This window comes from Bos grunniens, chromosome 21 (assembly GCF_055505025.1).
Source record: "Bos grunniens cultivar Pamir isolate PY7600 chromosome 21, Bosgru_T2T1.0, whole genome shotgun sequence".
Lineage (NCBI taxonomy): Eukaryota > Metazoa > Chordata > Mammalia > Artiodactyla > Bovidae > Bos > Bos grunniens.
In genome coordinates this window covers 9511270-9535421 of record NC_141185.1, presented here as the reverse complement: position 1 = coordinate 9535421, position 24152 = coordinate 9511270, and the positions used below count along the sequence as shown (strand labels likewise).

General features: G+C 50.1%; 1 protein-coding gene across 2 annotated transcripts in view; it reads left to right on the top strand.

The window, feature by feature from the left end:
- Positions 1 to 18903, top strand: part of BDKRB2 (bradykinin receptor B2) — a 43295-nt gene extending 24392 nt beyond the window's left edge. For both annotated transcript variants that reach the window (XM_086363054.1, XM_086363055.1), the window contains 2 exons: positions 11825 to 11932; positions 15362 to 18903. In XM_086363054.1, the coding sequence (XP_086219180.1) occupies positions 11859 to 11932; positions 15362 to 16454 (1167 nt within the window). In that variant the 5' untranslated portion in view covers positions 11825 to 11858 and the 3' untranslated portion in view covers positions 16455 to 18903. The remainder of the gene's footprint in view (positions 1 to 11824; positions 11933 to 15361) is intronic.
- Positions 18904 to 24152: the final 5249 nt, after the last annotated feature.

The following is a 24152-nucleotide window of genomic DNA, read 5'->3' as shown; positions in this document are numbered from 1 at the left end:
AAAGAAGGAAAAGAAAGAGAGAAAAAATGAACAAACAAAAACAAACAAGGTCATGAAAATTATAAAGAAAATATAGGTACAAAATTGATAACTAATACTAAAAAGCAAAAGTTAAAAATCTAGAGTAGAGTTTGGAATTTCAAAAATACAATGTTAAAAAAAGAAGAAGAAAAAGAAAGAGAGAAAAAAAAAACAAAGTCACAAAAATTTTAAAGAAAATACAGGTACAAAATTGATATCAAATACCAAAAAGCATAAATTAAAAATCTAGAGTAGAGTTTGGAATTTCAGATATACAATGTTATATAAAAGAAGAAGAGCAAGAAACAGAGAAGAAAAAAAAAGTCACAGAAATTATAAAAAAAACTATAGGTACAAAATTGATAACAAATACCAAAAAGCTAAAATTAAAAATCTAGAGTAGAGTTTGGAATTTCAAAAATACAATGTTAAAGAAAAGAAGGAAAAAAAAAGGTCAAAAAATTATAAAAAATACATATACGAAGTTTGCTGAAGAAAAAAAATAGGGTTGTTTTTTTTTTTTTGCAAAGTAATAGGTTATAAAAGTGAAAATTAAAGGAATAACAGAGGACTTAAAATTTTTTTTTAATTAAAAAAAAAGAAGAAAGAAAGAAAGAATGATCGTAAAAGTAGTAAAAATATATCTAGGACTTTCTCTGGTTTTGTTGTGAGTATTGTGTATTCAGTTCATTTTTGGCTAGTTCCTTGGTCCGACTTATATTTCTCAAGATCCATAGGCCGCTTTCTATGTAGTTGGTAGTAACCACAGGGTTTTAATCTATTGTCTGTAGCTTCCAAGGCGGTTCCCTCTGTTATAGCTTCTTCTGTTTGTTGGTCTCTTCAGTGTCTGCTTTCTGCCCTGACACAAAGGGGATGGTGGAGGACACTTTTTTTTTTTTTTTTGGCTCACTTGTTCAGTCGCGCTGTAGGGAGGGAGGGAGGGATGCTGCAAACAAGTAACACTGGCGTGTGCTCGCAGTGCCTCAGCCACACTGGGTCTGCCCCCGCTCACGGCGCGTGTAGCCTCCCTGCCCACACCGCTCAGGCTCTAGGTTGCTCTGCCGGGAACCATCCGTGGCTGGCCCTGGGCTGCCTGCACCTCCCAGGTCCAAGCCACTCAGGTTCAGGCACTCGGGTAGTCCTCAGAGGCGCAGACTTGATTGGGCCTGCGTTTTGTGCCCTTCCCAGGTCCCAGAAGCTCAGGTGATGAGGTGTTTGGCGAGCGCAATTGCTGCGACTTATTGCCTCCCCACCGCTCCGTTATCTAGGTGTACAACCGGTGCACCTTCTCAGGCAGATGTTGACCGTCCAGACCCCCAAGATGTTTTAGTTAGCAAAGAAGCCTGCTTACAGTTTTATAGATAATGTCTCTCTGGGGCTGCAGTTGCCCCCTTCCGGCTCTGGCTGCCTGTCACCGGAGGGGGAAGGTCTGCAGCCGGCTATCTCTGTTCAGTCCTTTGTTCCGTGCGCGGGCCTGGCGGTGTCTTAGGTTAGTGCTGGCTTTTCGCGTGGTAGATATTCCACAGTCTGGTTTGCTAGCCCAAATTATTTCACTCAGATAGCGCTCAGGGTATTCAGGCCAGGTCCTTACTCTAAGCGATGCAGCCCATGCCGCGCCTCCGTGCCCAGCCCCCGCTTGCTAATGGCGTGTGCAGGCATCTGCGCTGCTTCTCCGCTGGGGGAGTTACCGTAGGGCTCGCAATCTGCGGGTTTTAATTGTTTATTTATTTTTTCTCCCTGTTATGTTGCTCTCTGTGCTTCCAAAGCTCGGCACAGATTTGGCAGTGAGAAGGTTTCCTGGTGTTTGGAAACTTCTCTCTTTTTAAGACTCCCTTCCCGGGACGGAACTCCATCCCTCCCTCTTTTTGTCTCTTTTTTTGTCTTTTATATCTTTTCCTACCTCCTTTCGAAGACTTGGGTTGTTTTTCTGGGTGCCTGATGTCCTCTGCCGGCATTCAGAAGTTGTTTTGTCTCCACTGTGTTTTTATCACAGGATTTTGAATACAGTTCCCTATGCTATACAGTAGGACCTTGTTATTTATCCATTCTATATGTACCGGTTTGCATCTGTTAATCCCAAACTCTCACTCCATCCATTCCCCAGCTCCATTCCCCCTTGGCAACCACAAGTCTATTCTATGACTGTGAGTCTGTTTCAAAGATAAATTCGTTTGAGTCATGTTTCAGGTTCTACATATAAGTGATATCATCTGGTATTTTGTCTTTCTCTTTCTTAGTTCATTCACTTAGTATGATAATCTCCAGGTCCATCCATGGACTGCAAATGGCATCATTTCATTCTTTTTCATGACTGAGTAATATTCCATTGTGTATATGCACCACATCTTCTTTATCCATTCGTCTGTTGATGGACATTTAGGTTGCTTCCATGTCTTGGTTATTGTGCATAATGCTACTTCATGAACATGGGGTGCATCGATTTTTTGAATTATAGTTTTTTCCAGATATGTGCCCTGGAGTGGGATTGCTGGATCACATGATAATTTTATTTTTTAGTTTTCTGAGGAAACTCCATACTGTTCTTCATAGTGGCTACACCAACTTACATTTCCACCAACAGTGTAGGAGGGTTCACTTTTCTCCACACCTTCCTCAGCATTTGTTACTTGCAGACTCCTTAATGAATGACGGCCATTCTGACTGGCATAAGGCAATACCCCTGTAGTTGACCTGACTGTGGCTTTGACTTGGGCAGGCCTGATGGGGTGGGGCAGGTACCCTGAACCTGGGAAGCTTGGAGGCTTCAGGGAGCCTGGCAGGAGGATACTTCTGCTTCACCATGCCCAGCGAAGGGCAACTTGCTAAGACTGACTCATTCTGCCCATCTCTATAAGAGTTTTTGGATGCCAGTGAGTAAGGAGATGGACCCTGAAAAAGCAGTGCACTGACCCTATTGCCTCTGCTTGCATGCTTCTCAGAACGGGGAGCTCACTGCTCCCCCACAGCAGCTCATTTCCCCTCTAGGGACGTGATTCTACAGATGTCTCCAGAACCATGTAGTACAAGCTCTCATTCTCCCAATGAGAAAATGAAGTCCCAGAGTTGTCAAGGTCACCCCTGGTACCCAGTGATGGAGGCAGGACAAGAACCCAGGCTCGATGCCCAAAGCCCTGGACCCTTCTACCTCTTTGCTATAGAGTCTCAGACAAGGGAGGGAGCCCTGATAGCTGAGAGGTCAAGGAAGGCCTCTCAGAGGAGGTGACATTCAGTGGTCCTTGAAGAAGGGCACTGGGATGTGGCTTGATGTCCACATTCTTTTTGCCTGCCCAGAAAGCCTGTGCCTTTCCCACTGTATCGCACACTGAGCGCAGCAAACATGAGGAATAAAAGTTTGTTGAATGAATGAATAAATGGGCAGAAAGGCCACTCCCAGGAGGTAAATGGGTGTGGGTCCCTTCACAGCCAAGGGCATCTGGCAGAGACCCTGTGCAGAAAGGGATGAAACACCACCTGGCTCACGTTTGGCGTCCACCACTCATTCTTGGGCAGGACCCAAACCTCTTCGTGCCACGAAAGGTTGTTTTTTCTCTGCGGTTGGCCCAGACTCCACAGTATTTTCCTCCCACGTGTTTTATAAACCGGGCTGGATGGGAAGACTGGTCACGACACACAAACTTGCATGTGGCTGAAGCCCCAGGCCAGCTGTCCCCTCCTCCTGCCCCAGCAAGGCCAGGGCCACCCCTGGGGCCACCAGGACCTTCAGGGAGCTGGGGCGTCTACTGGAAAATGAGGATCTCCAGATCACCAAGTCTGAGCAGTTCCTGAACAAAGGCTTTTCTGGAAAACACACTCCCTCTGGACCTTACATAGTTTTGGCTTTTATTCTTTTGCAAAGATTTCTATTTCCTCCCTTTATAAATTATTTACATGCTCGTGATGAAAAACCCCAGAACATACAGGAAAGTGAAAAACAGACATCTTTCTTTTTAAAAAATCTTTTTATTGAAGTATAGTTGATTTACAATATTGTGTTAGTTTCTGGTATATAGCAAAATGATACATATGGGGTGTGTGTGTGTGTATGTGTGTGTATATATATATACACACACACATATATATACACACACATATATACATATATATTCATATATGCTTGCTAAGTCACTTCAGTCATGTCCAACTCTTTGCGACCCTATGAACTGCAGCCCTCCAGGCTCCTCTGTCCATGAGATTCTCCAGGCAAGAATACTGGAATGGGTTGCCACGCCCTGCTCCAGGAAATCTTCCTGACCCAGGGGTCAAACCCACATCTGTTACATCTCCTGCACTGGCAGACGGGTTCCTTATCACTAGCACCACCTGGGAAGCCCTTGCAGGATCATGCTGCTGCTGCTGCTGCTAAGTCACTTCAGTCGTGTCCGACTCTGTGCGACCCCATATGGCAGCCCACGAGGCTCCCCCGTCACTGGGATTCTCCAGGCAAGAACACTGGAGTGGGTTGCCATTTCCTTCTCCAACGCATGAAAGTGAAAAGTGAAAAGGAAGTCACTCAGTCATGTCCAACTCTCCGCGACCCCATGGACTGCAGCCTACCAGGCTCCTCCGTCCATGGGATTTTCCAGGCAAGAGTACTGGAGTGGGGTGCCATTGCCTTCTCTGTTGTAGGATCATATGGTAGCTCTATTCTTCATGTTTTGAGGAACCTCCATACTGTCATCCATAGTGGCTACACCAACTTACATTCCCACCAACAGTGGAGAAAGGTTCTCTTTCCTCCACACCCACATTTTTATAATAGTCATTCCAACGGGTGTGAGGTGATACCTCAATGTAGCTTTGATTTGTATTCCTCTAATGATTAGTGACAGTGAGCATCTTTTCACATGCTTGTCGGCCATCTGTATGTCCTCTTTGGAGAGATGTATATTTAAGGTCCTCTGTCCATTTTTTGATTGGGTTGTTGGGGTTTTTTGGTTGTTGAGTTGTGTGAGCTGTTTGTACATTTTGGAAATTCAGCCCTTGTGGGTTGAATCGTTTTGCAAATATCTTCTTCCAGAAGAACATCTTTCTAATGACGCAAAGGCAGCTGCTCTTATAGTTTCGGTGCGTGTCCCCAGCACACCTTTGCAGGGGCTGGGAGTGTGAGGCTTGGGTTTTTGAACATGTACACAGTCAGGCCTTAGCACACAGCCCTGTCTTCTGCACTGGATGAGGGCAGTTGTGGGATGACTTAGAAAAAGCAAAACAAACAGGGGGCTTAGGTACCATGATTCCAGGACCGGGGTTCAGTGTTGTGCTCTGGCGCTAAGCGGCTGTGTGTCCTGGGAGAACGTCTGCTGTCTCCGCCCTCTGTGTCCACTTCTGTAACACGAAGGGGTCTGATGAAAGAGTGTCCAGGAGCCCTTCCCACCCTAGTATTCCAGAATCCTGTCAGGCTAACCCGGGATTCTGGAATTATCCTGGAGCAGAGGGAAGAAGGAAGAACATGCCGGGTACAGGAACCCAGCTTTCCAATAAGATGGCCCCTCGGGCTCTGTTCCCACTGGCCCCAGACCTGTGAGCACATCCCAGTGCCTGGTCACCTCTGGCCTGGACAGACCCCTGACAGGTCACCCCAGCAGGAGACGGGCCGGGCCGTGGCTCTGCCTGAACACCGGCGTTTACTCGCTATGTGACTTTTGACATCTCACCTCTCTGAGCCTCAGTTTTCCCCTGTGTCATGAGGACCTGGTGGTAAGTTGAACATTTTCTTTTTAAGTAGAACTCCTTTCTCCAAAAAAATTGTTTGCAGAAACCTAACATAGAGCAGAGAGGAAGGAAACCCTGACACATACAGCTCCTTTAAAGTGTGTTAACCGTTGTCCTAAGCACTTTATGTTCATGACCCTGTCTCTCCTGACAGCAACCCTGCAGGGTGGGTGTTGTTAGCTCTCCATTTGACAGATGGAGACGCTGAGGTCCTGAGGGGGTTGGTTATCCACAGCTAGTAAGTGTTGGAGTTGGGATTCTGAGGTGATTGGATCTCAGTAGTGAAAGTCCAGGCCCCTGACTTTCCAACCCACTGGGGACATCCCCCGGCACCCAGCCCATGCTCTCCCGTACACACACACACACACACACACACTGAGGTTTGCCCTCTGCAGCTCCTCTCAAGGTCTAAACCACAAGTGACTGATGAGATTGAGACATTGAGGTTTCCTGTCCCCCCAAAACCCACATCACTGATGCTGAGCAGGGCCTGGGAGGCCCACAGGGGCCTGCTTGGCATCATCACCAACAGGTCCCAAGACCCAGGGCCCATGGGCTACCAGTTTCCAGCCTGTGCTGATCTCCTAGCCATGCTCACGCGGCCAGCAGAGCCCTGGTTTGAATTGTCCACCTACAGCCACCTGTACAGACCTTCTTCCCTTGAAGAATGAAGTCACAGTGCCCCCTTCAAACCAGGGGCAGCCAGGCCTGAAAGCCCATATGACCCCTCAACTATTCACAGGGGGTGCCTTGCATCAGGAACTTTAAGGAGGGCATGAGGCCTTCCCAGGCAAGAAAAATGCCTTGGCATTTGGACTCAGGTAGACCTGGATTTGAATCCTGGCTCTGCCTGTGGCTAGCTGTGTGATCCTGAACCATCTCAGGTTATTTAGCTAAGTCTCTGCCTTCCTGTCTGGTATATGGGAATATACCATATATTTATATTCCCATATACATACCATATATGGGAATATACCATATATGGGTATATACCCATATACCATGTATGGTATATACCATGTATGGTATATGGGTATATGGGAATATACATCAACCACACAGTGTGGTCTTTAGGATGTAGCAGGCAGAGCACACAGTAGGTTCTTCCACTTCCCTTTGCCTCTACTCTGAAGATGTGTCTGCTGGGGAGGAGGAGAAAAGTAAGGATCACCCTGCCTTCTATCTGTCAGTGAACAGTCATTTATTGAGCACCTAGTAGGAGTCAGAGGAAGGAAGACACAACACAAGCATTTCTGACAGACCTGCACTAAACAACGTGGTGGAGAAGGACGAGGGGGAGAGGAGGGAAGAGAACGCCGCTGCTCGAAGGTGTTCAACTGAGAAAAAGAGCCAGCGAAAAAGAGACTGGAGTGCGGGGCTTGAGGCATGTGCTTGGTCGCGTCTGACTCTGCGACCCCATGGACTAGTTAACCCCCAGGCTCCTCTGTCTATGGGGATTCTCCAGGCAAGAATACGGGAGTGGGTAGCCATTCCCTTCTCCCGGGGATCTTCCTGACCCAGGGATTGAACCCAGGCCTCCTACATTAGCAGGTAAATTCTTTATCTGAGCCACCAGGGAAGCTTGGCAATGGGAGACAGGTACTAACAAATTTATTGCAAGGAATTGGCTTACATGATTGTAAGGCTGACCAGGCAAGCCCAGAATCCATCAGTAAGGTGATCAGGAGAGGCGACCTGAACTCTCAGGCATGGCCTGTCCATAAGTGGAACTTCTTCTGGGAAACCCTGCTTCTGCTCTTAGGACCTGTCAACTGATTAAGCCAGGCCCACCTAGATACTCAGGATGATTTCCTTTACTTAACATCTGATAAGGGATTTCAATAACACCTTCAAAATGCCTTTACAGCAACATCTGGATCCATATTAGATTGAATAATGGGGGGGGGGGCTGTAGCCTAGACACGTCGACACATAAAACTAATCATCACAGGGCACTTTGGGAGGCTCCATGGAAGGGTTGGTAACTGAGCAGGTCTCAACTTCAAAAGGTAGAAAGTGGAGAAGGGGATTCAGGCATCGGGGGCAGCCCTGGAAAACGCAGAGGGGGTGGGAAGGTAAGAAAGAGCCTTGGGAAGCGGATGTGGATCATCATGACTGGAGTCCCATGGAAATACATTAATACAAAGGGATAGAAATCGAGGAATGGTTTAATAAATAACAATAAACCAACACAGTGCATTCTCTTAAAGGCATCCTTATGATGCTATAGAACAGCATGGAAAATTTTTCTTGGTCTGATGGTCTATGTAAAACCACAGGAGACGAAAGGCTGGTTGAAGGTGTATGAAAAGAGTTGTTTGGGTATAGAATTCTGGGAGATTTTAGCATTTTTAAATGCTCTACTGTGGTCATATTACCTTTTTTTTAAAAGGGGAGAGGTTTATTTTTTTAAGGGGAAAGATTGGTGTTAGGCTATCAGCTAGAATTGCTCATTCATCCATTAAAACAACAAAGCTCAATGTCTGGGAAAGAAACAGAATAAGCTAATTCTAAGCAAGTGGAAACAGATAAGACCAGCAGGAGCCCCAGACTCTGTGAAGACAAGAGTCCGGGAGGCATGCCCTGTCATCGCTGCAGAAAGCAGGGTCAGTGTGGTGGGGAGCTCTGCTTCACCCGGCTCCCCCACTTCCCGCCACCCCACCCCACCTCCACATGTGTTTCCAAAACATTCCAGGCCCATAAAGCGTCCAAATGCCAGAAGGGTCCACATGCACGTCGGACTGAATGGATCTGATTCAGCTCTCTAGTTGTTCCTGGAACAGACGTTGAATTCCCAGAACCCCGTCCATCCCCCCACAGACAGCTCTGGCCGTTTCTCAGGGAAAAGGAGAAAAAGCCCCTTGGAAACTGGGCTCAGGCCACTTCTCCCTGGTATCAAGGCCGTTACTGTGCGTGCGGCCCCACAGCCTTCCCTGCCCCGGTACTGACAGTGGTCTGCAGTTTACCTCGGTAACTGTCTATAAACAACATCCTTCCTGAGTGATTACGTGAAACAGATTTTAGAAGAAACCATTTATTCCAGGGAGGTGTCCGGGAAAGGGCTCTGAGCTGGATTTGGGAGACCTTGCTTCTTTCTAGCTCTGGCCTCGACTCCAACCTGAGTGGTCTGAGAGATTTTACTTATTTATGGAGCAAAGGTTTTCCAAGAGACTGAGATGTGCGAAACACGGCGGTACAGGCGCGGCGGAGGGTGGGGAGATGAGCCAGGCAGGTGTTATAGGCCAGTTGCACATGCCCACACAAGGCTGTCGCAGCGAGACCGGATGCAAAAGGCAAAAGTTGACAAGCCCACCCCTTGGACAGAGAAGAGAACTGTGTGGTCTCACGGGCTCCCCTGGATTAGGTGGGCTGGTGATGTCCCAGCGACCTGCTCATCTCTCCGTGCAGCTGTGGAACTGTGTCTGTAAAGCATCGCTGGGGCTGTGCCACGAGGGTGCTCTTGCAGTAGACGGCCCCCCCAACCCGGGTGCCTCCCTGGGTGGTTCCCGTTCTGAACACATTTACCACGTGCTTTGTGCGGTTGACACAGATAGCCTTGTCTGCTCCTCACAGCCAGCATCTGACAGTTGAGAAAAGCGAGGCACCATGAGGTTAAAGAGCAACCCGATGGAGGGGGACCAAATTCCAGGTCTGCCTCCGGAGCGGGTAAGCCTGAGCCTGACCACCGGGCTGGGCCTCTTGTTTGTGACCTGGGTTTTCGGCTGGACGCCTGGGGCTGTGTTTCCCTCTTTCTGTCATTCTACACACAAGCTCTGACATCATCTCCATCACCTGTGCAACTACTTTTCTTTTTCAGATTTCACTTTTTCTTTTCTTTTCTGGCCACACTCTGCAGCATGTGGGATCTTAGTTCCCCAACCAGGAATCAAACCCGTGCCCCCTGCGTTGGGAGCAGGGAGTCTTTACCACCCGACCATCAGGGAAATCCCACAACTATTTCTTTAATAGCGACTCACTTCTGAACTGTTAACTGTGTATCACCAACTTAAATGGAAAATGAGTATCATTTGTCACCAAAAATGCCCTGTTGAAATAAATACAATGGACTATAAGTAAGCCTGTTAAAGTCTGGTTAGATTTGGGTGTCCAGCCCAGGCCTGCTGGTTTTGTTGAAAGGGGAGTTACAAACCACCAGAGGGATGCTGAATACACACAGCCCCAACCTGACACTTTTCTCCAGGGTTCACCTGGAGTCAATGTGGTTACTAACCACACTGAGAGGAGTGGGTCAATGATTGGGGGTTATCTACCATCCAATCCACAACCCTCGCTTTGGGAACTATCTCCCGGCTTCAATACACACCCACGAAACACTGGGCACAGTTGATTACTCAGTAAGGGTTCCATAAGGCAAACCCTGGCCCTGGTGAAAGTGATGGTGTGTGTCCTGGGGCGGCCACAGCCTCACAGGCCTTCGGACGTGGATTCTTGGGGAACCAAAATAGACTCTGTCTGGCACTGAAGCAGAAATGAAGAATTTCCCTGGTGGTCCAGTGGTTAAGACTCCACGCTTCCAATTCAGGGGCTTGCAGGTTCAATTCCTGATCAGGGAACTAAGACCCCACAGGCTGCGGGTGGTGCAGCCAAAAAAAAAAGTGGAAATGACTCTCAGCAGAACCAAGAGCCAGTGTTTATGTGATTTGACAGAAGGAAATACTTTTAAAGTTAAGTCTTCTTGGATCAAATTCCGAGGGCGATAGAGAACAAGTGAATCAGGATGTTGGATGTTTTTTCTAAAACATCTGTTTGAAAAACAAGGGAAAATCCCTACTGTAGAGTCACACCCTGTCACCCCCACGCAGACACGAGGATCAAAGTCTGGGGGGAGCATGGGTCCATCCCTCCCACCCCCAGCTGTGTCAATGAGAAAACTGAGGTCCAGGGAGGGCTAAGGGACTCCCTCAAATAGCACCCAGAGGGTCGCACACCGACCATTGCCACCCGCTGTGTACCCAGGTGCCCACCACAGCCAGCTCCCCACCCCCCAGGCCCTCAGATGCATCCCTGACATCTGAGTCTGTAATCCCCAGACGTATCAGTTCGGGTCCAGTAGGAGATTGAGAGGCAACAATCAAGCTGCCTAATATGCAGAGGAGTTTAAAGAGGGTCTACTTTCAGAGTGTAGACAGCATGTGGGGGTAACCTCTGCAGACGACCCTTTCCTCCCAACCCGAGGCCTGAACCACGAGAAGAGACGGCAGTTGTCAGAATCACTGGAGTTGGAAAGGCCCCAATGGGAGCTGTGCACCGGGGCTGGGCCCAGGCAGTCCCTGGAGGTCCTCAAGGGAGGAAGCTAGGAGCCAGATCCCCTCCTCCTTCCCCTCCCTCCCGCAGCCTCCTGCTGCTGCCCTGGGGCCAATCCCCACAGAAGCCGGACTGCAGCCCCTCCTGGTGTGGTCCCCGCATCCTGGGGCAGGGCCAGGGAGAAGCAGGAACGATGATGCTCCCACACACGGCGCATCCGAAGCAGATGCAGGGAAATTAGAGTTGTCCCAGACTTCCCCCTGGTCCTCAAACTGCCTGTTCTCTGGACACGGGAGACAGAAAAGCCCCCCACTTTGTTTTGAACAGGGGAGCAATGTTGACAGACAGTAACAAATAATTAGGATCCCGATGGGCTGACTCTGCCAGATCTGGGACGCCTAACCAAGCAGACCCGTACCAGAGGGCATGGGGGGGGGGCGCGGATGTGGGCGGGGGGGGGTGGGGGGACATCACTCCCCCAGGGTGACAGAGCTGGGAGGCCCTGGTTACCTGGGTGGCTGTCACTGTCTCGATGGAAATGGTGACCTTGGCAAGCAGGCTGATGGCCCTCGCCTGGACAGGGAACCCCACGGGGAGGGGAGCTCAGCTCTACCCTGCCCCACCAAGTCTCCAGCGCTGAGGGTCATGTCTGGCTTCTCCGTGAGACCATGAGCCCCTGGAGGACGGACACTGTGCCTGTCCCCACATCGTGTCCCAGCACCGGGTGTGTGATGGGTACTTAATAAATATTTAAGTGAAGGCCCCCGTTTCTCTCCCTAGGGGAGAATGCAGTCCCACCATCTAACCGTCTCCATCATTTCTCCTCCAGGGAGGCCCTCACTCACCTCCCCCTCTGAGTCCCAATGTTCTCGGCCTGGAGGAGACCAATGTTCCCATCCATCCATGAGGACACTGTGCCTACCACTGCCTCCTTCGGGTGAGTCAGAGGGGCTTCTTGATTTACTATTTCTGGGACAGGGGTGCGGGCACTCTGGGGAACACCTAGGAAAACATGCCCCTCCTCTCTGGGACGATAATGGAAGCCCACTGGAAACAACAGGCAACGTTAAATCCTGAGTCAAAAGTCCTCAAGGGCTGGTGTTCAAATCCCCCAGGGCCTGTCAGGGGCAGAAGGGAGAGGACTGTTCTGCTTTTGGGCTGGGTGTTGCAGGAGGAGGGACACACCGTACGGGGGGTTTCATGTGAACCACATGGGGTTGAGGGGGGATGTGAAAAAGGAGATGGAAACTCTGAAGGCAATGCAAGAAATCAGACAGAGGCTGAGCCAGGTCTCCATGGAGACAGGATGTCTCCAACACATGGCCGACATCTGAGGAAGGTCTGGACACTCTAAGGAGAGAATGTTGGGGGAATGGGTCTTGAGTGGAAGCAGAGGAAAGGGAGGGTCAGTCCTGAGGGGGCAGTGTCAGGGAGAGTGGGCAGTGGGGCCCAGCTGGAGCTCTCAGTCCTATGGCAGGTGTGGCCTGCTATGGAGATCACCAATGGTCGTCTCAGTAGAGGCCATGGAACATGGGCCCAATCACTCCCAATGAAGCCCTCCCCAGACCACCTTCTAACGACCCTGTGGCTTCTCGAAGCCAGGTGCCATCCTGTTGGGAAAAACTACCTTGCTGGAAAATTAACAAGTAACATCAGTTGGGACACTCTGATCTCTAGAGAGCCAGACCACAAGAGACAGCACTCCAAGTCTGAGGCTCTGGGGAAACAGGGCTTCTGTTCCTGCAGAAATGGGGCCAAAGGCTGGACCAAGGGGAGCACGCAGGGCAGGTCTTACCTTCAGAGGCTCCACAGAGAAGACTGCCAGTGTCCACGGGTCCGGACTTTAGGGCTTGTCTCTGTTCCGTGATGTCTGGGGCCTCACTTGGAAGACGCACAGGCTAGGGGACCAGAATCAGCCAGAGGCTTCACTGGGGCCACAGGATCCACGTCCTGGGCGGCAAGTCGGGGCCTCTTCATGGAGCCTCTCCATGTGGCTGCTTGAGCATCCTCACAACGTGGCAGCCAGCCTCTTCCTGAGCAAGAAACCCAAGAGGCCCAGAAGGAAGCTGCAAACCCGCTCACGCCTTAGTCTTGGAAGTCACACGCTGGCACTGCCACCCTGGGTGGAAAACGAGTCACTCAGTCTGGCCACATTCACTGGAAGAGGAATTAGACTCCACCCTTTGCAAGGAGGTTTATCAAACAATTTGTGGACATATTAAAACCACCCTCCATGAGAAGAGTATTTCCAGTTCCATCACTTGCTCCTTGAAGCACTGAGGGACAAAGCCTCACTTTCTAAGCAGCCAGTGAAGACTGTCCTTTTTTTCTCTACTTCAGCCTCATCCCTTGCCACTTGCCAACATCTCGTCCACCCGCCAGAACCTGCCAGTGGCTTCCCCACTCTGGGCTCTGCTCAGGCTACTCCTTCTGCCTGATCTGCCCTCCCTCCCTCTCGGCCCCCGTTGGCACGCTCTTCATCCTCTGAACCCCAGCTCCAGAGTCACCTCCGACCTCCCCTGCCTCCTCCCACCTGGGTCCCTTGACCCTCCTGCCACCCCGAGGCCTCATGTGCCTCGTTCCCACACTGGGTCTGAGGTGTCAGGAGCTCCAGCAGGGCAGGGATGTGTGGTGTCCCTTTCTGGGTCCCTCTGTCAAAATGGAGCTCAACACAGAGGAGATGCTCAAGAAACATGTAAGGATAAATTGCGTCGATGAGTGAGTTCATCACAGGTCCCCAGTCTGGCCCCTCCAAGCCAGTCAGCTGCTCCAGGATGTATAGGGGCTTTTCCTGGGAAATCCCAGAATCGATCAGCAGATTCTTTTCCATAATCTATTGCTCAGCTCCTCTCCTCCAAGCCTACCCAACAATCAAACTGCCCAGGAAGAGTCCCTCCACCTCCACTTTTCCCACATCCACCCAAAAGAGCACTTGGAACACGTTCAGTTAGTCCTGCCCTCTGCATTATGCTTTTAGCTTTTCGGTATGTCTTTACACCTACTCTTTGATTTGAACCTTGCAATAGTCACGCAAGGCAAATCAACGAGAGAGTAATACTCTACTCCAAAGAAAACAAAGCGGAAGCTCAGACGTAATTTACCCAAGACCACACAGCTAGGATTGGAGCCCATGTCTGTCCAAGCCCCATGCCTCTTTGCTGAAGGCAGAAAGGAACTAGCCTTAGAGAAACACTTGCAGAAAGTGAACTGCCCTCTGGTCCGAGTCTCACCCCAGAATGAAAGAGAAGCCAGCGGGTTAATGATAAAATCAGCAATGTGAGAATAAGAACTGAGACTTCCCTGGTGGTCCAGCGGTTAAGATTTTGTCTCCCAAAGCAGAGGGTACGGGTTCAATCCCTGGTTGGGGAGCTAACATCCCACATGCCTCGGGGCCAAAAACCAAAACCTAAACCCGAAGCAATGTTGTAACAAATTCAATAAAGACTTTAAAAATAGTCCACATCAAAAAAAATCTTAAAAAAAGACAAAGAACCAAGAGTGGTACTCGAGTTTGACACTGTTTATTTTAATAAGTTCACACACACACACACACACAAAGGTAATTATTCTTGTTTATTGAACAGAGTGCAGTGCTTGGGACTTTCTGTACTTTATCTCGGATCCTCACCACAATGCACAATGCCAAGAAGATTTTGTTATTCCTAGTTTACGAAGTAGACCATTATGGTACAGAGAGGTTAGTTAACTTACTCAAGGTCATACAGCTAATGAATGAGTCAGGACTGAACCCAGAGGACTCTCTGACGCCAAAGCCCCCACGCTCCCTTTCCGTCAGGCAACCTCAGTTCATCATCAATGCTATGCTGATGGAAGGTAGAGAAGCTCGACAGCTACCCTCTGCCAGGAAGAGACAGGGCGTGGGCAGATGGGCTGTGGTCTCGGAGCCAGGCTGGAATCCCCCTGTCTGGCATGATACCACTTTTCTCTTCTAATTAATGGCTCACTCACAGCCAGGCCACAAGAAGCTGAAAGAGACCAGCGCCCTTAGGAGGAGTCCCTGTGATAAGGAAGGAATGTGCTGTGGGTCCTCCCACCATGGAAGCTTCCAGGAGGACCAGCATCTAAGACTCACGCTTGTTCATATGGGTGACGGATGCTGGCCAAGGAAACCTCCCAGCGGAGCCTGGAGGCCAAGAACACAAGCTCTCAGTTTAAGTGCAAGGAGCACAGGCAGCTTTCCAAGACCCCTGGGGACTCAGGTGCACCCAGACTGTCTATGAACACGGCACAGCAAGGGCCTGAGTTCCACCCCTGACTGGACGCACGCCCTCGCCCTCTGCAGCAGTTGCTACTCCTTCCTCCCGTCACCCCGAGGTGTAACTGCCTCTTTTCCACTTTCTTGCAGCGCCGAAATGTTCAACCTCACCTCCCAGGTCCTTGAACCTGCTCTCAACGGGACCCTGCCCGACGGCAGCAGCTGCTTCCAGTCCGACTTGTGGAACTGGCTCAACACCATCCAGCCCCCCTTCCTCTGGATCCTCTTCCTGCTCGCCGCCCTGGAGAACACCTTTGTCCTCAGTGTCTTCTGCCTGCACAAGAGCAGCTGCACGGTGGCGGAGATCTACCTGGGCAACCTGGCCGTGGCAGACCTGATCCTGGCCTGCGGGCTGCCCTTCTGGGCCATCACCATTGCCAACAACTTCGACTGGCTCTTCGGGGAAGCCCTCTGCCGCGTGGTGAACACCATGCTCTACATGAACCTCTACAGCAGCATCTACTTCCTCATGCTGGTGAGCATCGACCGCTACCTGGCCCTGGTGAAGACCATGTCCATGGGCCGGATGCGCGGGGTGCGCTGGGCCAAGCTCTACAGCCTGGTGATCTGGGGTTGCGCGCTGCTTCTGAGCTCGCCCATGCTGGCCTTCCGCACCATGCAGGAGTACAACGCCGAGGGCCACAACGTCACCGCCTGCGTCATCAAATACCCATCCCACAGCTGGGAGGTCTTCACCAACATCCTCCTGAACTCTGTGGGCTTCCTGCTGCCCCTGAGCGTCATCACCTTCTGCACCGTGCAGATCATGCAGGTGCTGCGTAACAATGAGATGCAGAAGTTCAAGGAGATCCAGACGGAGAGGAAGGCCACGCTGCTGGTCCTGGCCGTCCTGCTGCTGTTCGTGGTCTGCTGGCTGCCCTTCCAGATCAGCACCTTCCTGGACACGCTGCTGCGCCTCCACGTCCTCTCGGGCTGCTGGGACGAGTACGTGATCGACATCTTCACACAGATCGCGTCCTTTGTGGCTTACAGCAACAGCTGCCTCAACCCGCTGGTGTACGTGATCGTGGGCAAGCGCTTCCGCAAGAAGTCGCAGGAGGTGTACGCGCGGCTGTGCCGGCCAGGGGGCTGCGGGTCGGCGGAGCCCAGCCAAACGGAGAACTCCATGGGCACGCTGCGGACCTCCATCTCTGTGGAGCGCAACATTCACAAACTGCAGTAGCGGGTGGGGAGCAGCCAGCGAGCAGATGGCACCTGGGGCTACCGATGCGTGTGATGACGGATGGACGGCGGCTCTCGGGACGCGCCCCCAGGAGGAAGGAAGGCATCCCAGTTGTGACCTTGGGCAGTGAGTCGGTGTCTCCAGTAAATTCCTGCCCTGCCCGAGCTGCGGTGAACAGGGCTGCGAGGTTGGAAGGTGCACAGCCAAGGGCCCCAGAAATACGACAGTATTATCCTTCTTACTGGCTGCCACCCCTGGGCCAGTCTGTTGCTTCCCGAGGAGCAGAGGAGCCTTGGGACAGGGACAGGAGTGGCCGAACTCCCCTCCCACGTGGCGTGTCACTCTGCCGGAGCAGGACAGCTCAGATCTCCAGAAATGCCGCCCAGCTTTGAGGCAGCCGCTGAGAGGGCCTCACGCACTGGCTGACGTGTAGTCTTGGGTTTCTTGAATCCGCTCAGCTGGGACTTTGGAGGATGATTCCTCAGGTCAATGATAGTTAAACTCTGGGCCATCCACAGTGAGAGCCCAGAGACCAGGACTCTCGTTCCCCTTGCAGAAAGACAAGTGGTCTGTGCCAAAGACGAACCCAATAAGTACTTACCCAGCATTTGCTGTACACGCAGCGTGGACAAGAAAAAAGAAAATAATCTGTCCTGAAGGAACTTGCAGACTCGCGATGATTCAGCAATCACCTCAAGGCTATTCTAAACGCGGTCAAGCTAGGCACTGTGGACAGGGCAGGGCGGAGGAGTCGGGCGCCCCAGCTCAGAGGATAACTGGCTGCACGTGGCCGCGTCCCCGCCTCGGTTTCCTCCCGGTAACAGGAGGCTGTTGTGGGGATTAAAGGAGGTAACAGGCACAGAAGTACTTTGACAAATGAAAGGTGCTATGTAAATATGAGGCATTATTATGCCCGCAGAATGGGAATAAATTTATTCTAAGGAGAAAGACAAGCTCAGCAAAAGGTCTGTAGAAGAGACTCGGTATTGAACCTAACGGTTGTGGAAAATACGCATTAGTGTCTGACACATAACTAAGTGCTCTGTATGTTAAGCTCCCTTCCACCACCTGCCCTTCCCATCAATTTGCACGCGTGCACGCGTGCACACACACACATACACACACACACGCACAAGCATTTTCAGAAAAGGTCACCCCTTCCATGGAGGCGTGAGAACACCCTCCCTATCCCACCTCCACCGGATCATTTACCTGAAGAAGCAACTGCAGAGGAGCCGCGGCCCTGCCTCCTGCGGGCGGGACCACGTGGCGAAGGGCGTGGTGGGCAGCGATGGGCGGGGCGGAGGGCGGGTACCAGGTGTCTGGCTGGAGGAAAATGGACCAGCATCCTTGGCCCTTAATGGACAGGCGCCTGGCCCCAAGCCCCAGGTCCTCCAGGGGGAATTCCTTTCTTCTTTTTCTACACGTTTTATAGTCTGCCTCCTGAGGCTGGCCCTCTGGGAGAACAGATGCTGACATCAAGCTCTGAGAGTCAAGACAGGGATGGGTGCTCAGGAGCTTCTGGTAATGTAGGCAGCGCCCTGGAAGCACTCACCGGATCAGTAGATGGGTGATTCGTTACCGGGCTCTTATCTTCCCCAGGGCCAGCAGGATTGGGATGGCAAAGAGCCCATAAATCCTGACCAGTCCAGCTCTGGACTTTAAAAGAAAAGATTTACTCCCTATCCCAGACTTTGTTTTCTGCCATGCAAGCCCCTCTGCCCAAATAAACATATGCACTCATAGCTGGAGAAAGAAAACAGGTGAAATAAGAAATACAAACCATTTCATATTAGAATGAAGTGAAATCATGTGTGGGCATATGTTGGTAAAGAATCTGCCTGCAATGCAGGAGACTCCGATTCCATTCCTGGAGAAGGGATAGGCTACCCACTCCAGTATTCTTGGGCTTCCCTTGTGGCTCAGGTGATAAAGCATCTGCCCACAATACGGGAGACCTGGGTTCAATCCCTGGGTTGGGAAGATCCCCTGGAGAAGGGAAAGGCTACCCACTCCAGTATTCTGGCCTGGAGAATTCCATGGACTGTTCAGTCCATGGGGTCGCAAAGAGTCAGTCATGACTGAGCAACTTTTACTCACAAACCATATGAATAATGAGAGTGGAGTTTCACAAAAGGAAGCTAGGCTGGGCTTTGGGGTGTGAGGAACTCATTCATCAGTGGGTGTGTATGGTCTGAGGGTCTCCTGCCAGCAGAGTCCTGGGCTCCTAATGGCCATTTAGGGTCCACCCGTGGGCAGAGGAGTAATTTGTCTATGGGAGGGGAGCTGCCCTGTGGGTTGTGTTGATACCGTGATAAAGAACATCTGTCCTGTGAAAGACCCAAAGGGCTATCACATTATAAAGAGGGATTATTTCACAAATGAGGAGAAATGGGTGAATAGTGTAAATGTGCCTTTTCTGTCCAAAATAATAAAGGGATGAGGCATTTTTGTGTAGTTCTTTCATTTGTTACAACTCCCAAAACTCTGAATCTTGTCACAGACACTGCCATAGGCAGTTAGAAGTCTTGGGTGCATGGGTTCCATTTATTTCCACTCAACCTACTTAAAGGCTCTGTGCTATAAATTAGTGGTGTCCAAACCATTGTAATTGCATATCCGTATAAGTAAAAAAATTTTGATGATTTTTACCCAATATGTACACTTATTAACAGGTATTAAAATGTACACTCTTAAACATACCCAAGTAGAAATTTAAGAAATTTTGAGTGCTTGAATATTTTCTCCCATCCCACATTGGTGACTCAATAAGTTCCCATCAGGTGCCCATGAGGCCCCATGAGGTCCTAGAATCATAAGTAAAAGTGAAAAAGTGAAAGTATTAGTCGCTCAGTCATGTCTGAGTCTTTGCAACCTCATAGACTGTTGCCCGCCAGGGTCCTCTGTTCATGAAATTCCCCAGGTGGTTCAGATGGTAAAGAATCTGCCTGCAATGCAGGAGACACGGGTTCAATCCCTGCGTCGGGAAGATCCCCTGAAGAAGGGAATGGTCATCCACTCCAGTGTTCTTGTCTGGAGAATTCCATGGACAGAGGAGTCTGGCGGGCTACAGTCCATGGGCTCTCACAAATCATAAGGATGACAGCAATTCCTTTGCGCGTGTGATATGTATCTATTAGGTGTCTTCCATTTGATTTCCATTTGACGAGGTCTAGATCAAACAGTTGTCTAACCACTGCTTGCATTCTCATAGTGATGGGGAACTCGTCACCCACTCCATTTTGAGACCCCTTCATTATTCATGTATTCAGTCATTCATCAAACAAAATTTACATTCTGTGTCTACAGAAATGGCACTGCTCCATCTCTGCATCCATCCATCTCTGCTAGAAACCTGGGGTTCATGGTAAAGAAGAACAACCCTCTCTGTTACTCCTTCCACCTAGTGAGTTGGTACCTTTTTAGATCCCCCCCAAGTGTTTCCTGGATCTATCTGTTTCTTTCTATGTCTAACCATCATCTCTTATCGGTCTCCCCAATCTGACATTAACCACCACCATCCCACCATCTCCCAATTCTTGTTTTCCACTCTTCAGCCATTGACATCTTTTAAGAAGGCAAAGACAATGATAGGGAGGCCATACACGTAAAGAAGAATGTTTAGAAGGTGATGACATAAATCAAAGCAAGATCCTCTATGACCCGCCTCCTAGAGTAATGGAAGGTAAAGACAAAAGTAAACAGGTGGGACCTGATTAAACTTCAAAGCTTTTGCACAGCAAAGGAAACTATAAGCAAGGTGAAAAGACAACCCTCAGAATGGGAGAAAATAATAGCAAGCGAAACAACTCGCAAATAGTTAATTTTCAAAATACACAAGCAGCTCATATAACTCAATACCAAAAGAACAACCAAATCAAAAAGTGGAAAAAAGACCTAAACAGACATTTTTCCATAGAAGATATACAGAGAGCTAACAAATACGTGAAAAGATGCTCAATATCGCTCATTATTAGAGAAAAGCAAATCAAAACTACGATGAGATATCACTTCACACTGTTCATAATGGCCATCATCAAAAAAGTCTACAAACAATAAATGCTGGAGAAGGTGTGGGGAAAAGGGAACCTTCTTGCACTGTTGGTGAGAAAGTAAATTGATACAGCCACTATGGAAGACAGAACGGAGATCCCTTAAAAAACTAGGAATAAAACCACCAGATGACGCAGCAACCTCACTCCTAGGCATATACTCTGAGGAAACCCGAAATGAAAAAGACACATGTACCCCAGTGTTCACTGCAGCACTATTTACAATAGCTAGAGCACGGAAACGACTTAGACATCCATCAACAGATGAATGGATAAAGAAGTGGTGGTACATATACACAATGGAGTATTACTCAGCCATGAAAAGGAACACATTTGAGTCAGTTCTTGAACCTAGAGCCTATTATACAGAGTGAAGTAAGTCAGAAAGAGAAAGATAAATATCATATACTAATGCATATATATGGAATCTAGAAAAATGGCACCGAAGAATTTATTCACAGGGCAGCAATGGAGAAACAGACATAGTGAACAGTCTTATGGACATGGGGAGAGGGGAGGAGAGGGTGAGATGTATGGAGAGAGTAACATGGAAACTTACCGTTTGTAAAATAGACAGCCAATGGGAATTTGCTGTAGGTCTCAGGGAACTCAAACAGGGGCTCTGTATCAACCTAGAGGGGTGTGATGGAGAGGGAGATGGGAGGGAGGTGCCCGAGGAAGGGGCCGTATGTCTACCTATGGCTGATTTGTGTTGAGGTAGTGTCCCAACACTCTTGGGATAAAGTTCCACTTCCAAAACGAGGCTCACAAGACCCTTCATTAGCTGGCCCCTGGCTTGCCTCTTTCCCTCTCCTCAGTCCCTGGCTCATTCCCTATCCTCAATCCATGTTGGACACAAGTGTCTGGCAGGTATTCCATTCCCCCTCTGGTGCCCACACTTCCCTCCCTGCCTGGACCCCAATGGGACCTTGAGCTTGGAGAAAGCTGCCCACAAGTGTGCAAGGGCGCTCACTCATCAAGGGACTTTGTTCATAGATGGGGCGTGACTCAAGAAAGTCTGGGATCCGGGGGTCTGAGCAGGGCTCTGAGCAGGTAGAAACAAGGTCAGAAAGCCGCCCTTCCACCTCCCTCTGCTCCCAGCCAGGTAGCCAGACCGTCTCTCATCTCCTGACCCTTCTTGGCCCCCAGAGAGCTGATACACTGGGGAGAACTCCAGGTGGGTGTCTGGTGGACTCAGAAGCAAGCAATAGATCCAGGTCCTGAGTCTGCCCTGGCCAGAAAGGGTGAGGGCCCAGTGCCCAGAGTTTCAGACTGTCTGTCATCTGCCAGGTGCCTTGATGGAAACTAATGCTGGCGATGCCGGCTCCCAGCAGTGATGAAGCCGCTTATGATTCGGAAGTGCAGACTCCATCTGTAGACTCCAGTAACACATTCCATCACTTCCTAGTTCCTCCATCCCTAGGCTTCTGCAGAGCCTCACACAGCCCTGACCTCTCGCCAAGCCCCGGGAGGATGTAGGGGTCCAAGTTGAGCAAGCAGGTCACAGTTTAGCAATAGCCATGGCTGAAAGTTTAATGGTTTGTTTGTGGGGTTTTGGCTGAGGTTCAAGGGGCCCCACGCAAATATCTCACCCTCTACTGAGCTCTTATTTACTTTTTCTTTGCTGCTGTGGTTAACTACAGGATATCGAATATAGTTCCCTGTGTGCTACAATAGGACCTTGTGGTTTATCCATCGCTGAGCTCTTTTTAGACTTGACTTTCATGACCACTCAGGTAGGCAGGTGCCTGTCCCATTGCTGGTTCAGGATGTGGAAACAGGAAATAACCTGCTCAGGCCACGTGGTTCTTCAAGAAGGTGCTCAGAAGCCAGCCTGCTCTTGGGGTGTTTGTGACTTGGCAGGTGGATGCAAATTTTGTCACAGAGGACGCTCCCGAGGTGCCTTCATGCATGAAAGGTATCCGAGCCTCAGCTTGGGCTATTTCTGCCCCAATAAACAGACTTTGTGTCTTCTGGGGCTTGTGAGTTCTTGCTTCCTGCAGAATCGCCTCCCCAGAGGCAGGTGGTTGACACCGTACAATGAGATATTTACTGAGATAAGGTTTCCATGCCTTGCTCATTCCAGTGGCTTTTAGTGAATTCACAGCGTTGTGTAACCATCACTGCCCTCTAATTCCAGATTGCCTTCCTCCCTCCACACCCATTAGCAGTCACTTCCTCCCTACCACCTCTGGAAGCCACTGGTTTTCTCTCTGTCTCTAAATTTGTCAGTTCTGGACATTTCATGGAGTTGGAATCACACACTGTGTGCCTTTTGTGCCTGGCTTCTTTTACTGAGCCTACACGGAGATATAATGTCAGATTGTAGGGGAAGAATCGTGCAGGCCAGGCCTCGAGTCCCTGCCATGCCACCTATTCACCATGTGATCCTGACAAACCACGCAACTCATTTCCCCCACACTGGCCTTTGGCCTCGGTTTTCTCATCTGTGAAGTGGGCAGACAGTACAATAAGTATACCTATGTCATGCAGAGCTACTGACTCTAGAAAGGAGGCTTTGGAAACTGTAAAGGGAGGCCCCAACTTGGCAGAGACTGCTCTGCACTTGGAGTCAGAGCCCTTATCCATGCACCAACCCTGTGATTTCTTGCCTGTGAGGGTTTGGAGAAAATCGGTTAACTTATCTGAGCTTCTGGAGGGTTTTGCCTATAAAATGAGGATTTAGGTGTTGTGAAGGTTAGTGTCTCCTTCCTTCCCCAAATTCACATCCACTTGGAACTTTAGAATATTATCTTACTGGGGGATAAGGTCTTTGTGGAAGACCCTTCCCTGGTGGCTCAGATGGTAAAGAATCTGCCTGCAATGAGGGCGACCCAGGTTTGATCGCTGGGTCAGAAAGACCCCCTGGAGAAGGACATGGCAACCCACTCCAGTGTTCTTGCATGGAAAATTCCATGGACAGAGGTGCCTAGCGGGCTGCAGTCCATGAGGTTGAAAAGAGATGGACATGACTGAGCGACTAACACTTTACACTTTCACTCTCATACTGGGTGAGGATGGGCCCTAAATCCAATGACTAGAGTCCTGATGAGGAGAGAAGAGGGTCCACAGAGACACAGAGATGGGAGAGGTTGGAAGCAGAGACTGGAGCGATGGAATGTCAGGATTGCCACCAGAAGCCGTGCAGAGGCAGAGGACAGACTCCCCCTCCAACCCTCCAGGAGGAACCAAGCCTGCCAATGCCTTGACTGTGGACTTCTGGCCTCCTGCCATGCAAGAGAACAAATTCCTGCTCCCTTAAGCCTCCCCGCACATGGTACCTCACTCCAGCCGCTGTAGGAGACCAGTTGCAGGTGTTTTCACAGCTCTGAGCGAGTGCTCACCATAGAGATGCTGGTCCCCGTTGACGCAAAGCCCTTCCCCAGCAATGGAGGCGAGAAGCGGACACTCTCCAGGTTTCCTGTGGGCCAGCGGTGCTAGCTTGTGATAGAAGTTTCCTAAGAACGAATGGGATGCAGCATCTTACAGAATTTCAGAGATGTCTTTACGGGGAAGATACTGAGGCCTCCCTCAAGGTACTGTAGTGTGCTGGGGGCTGGCCCAGACCCCAGAGCGAGTGTGCCATAGGCCTCCACACCCCGTCTCTGCTGACCCACCATCGGGACTGCCCCATTTCTCTCCTCCT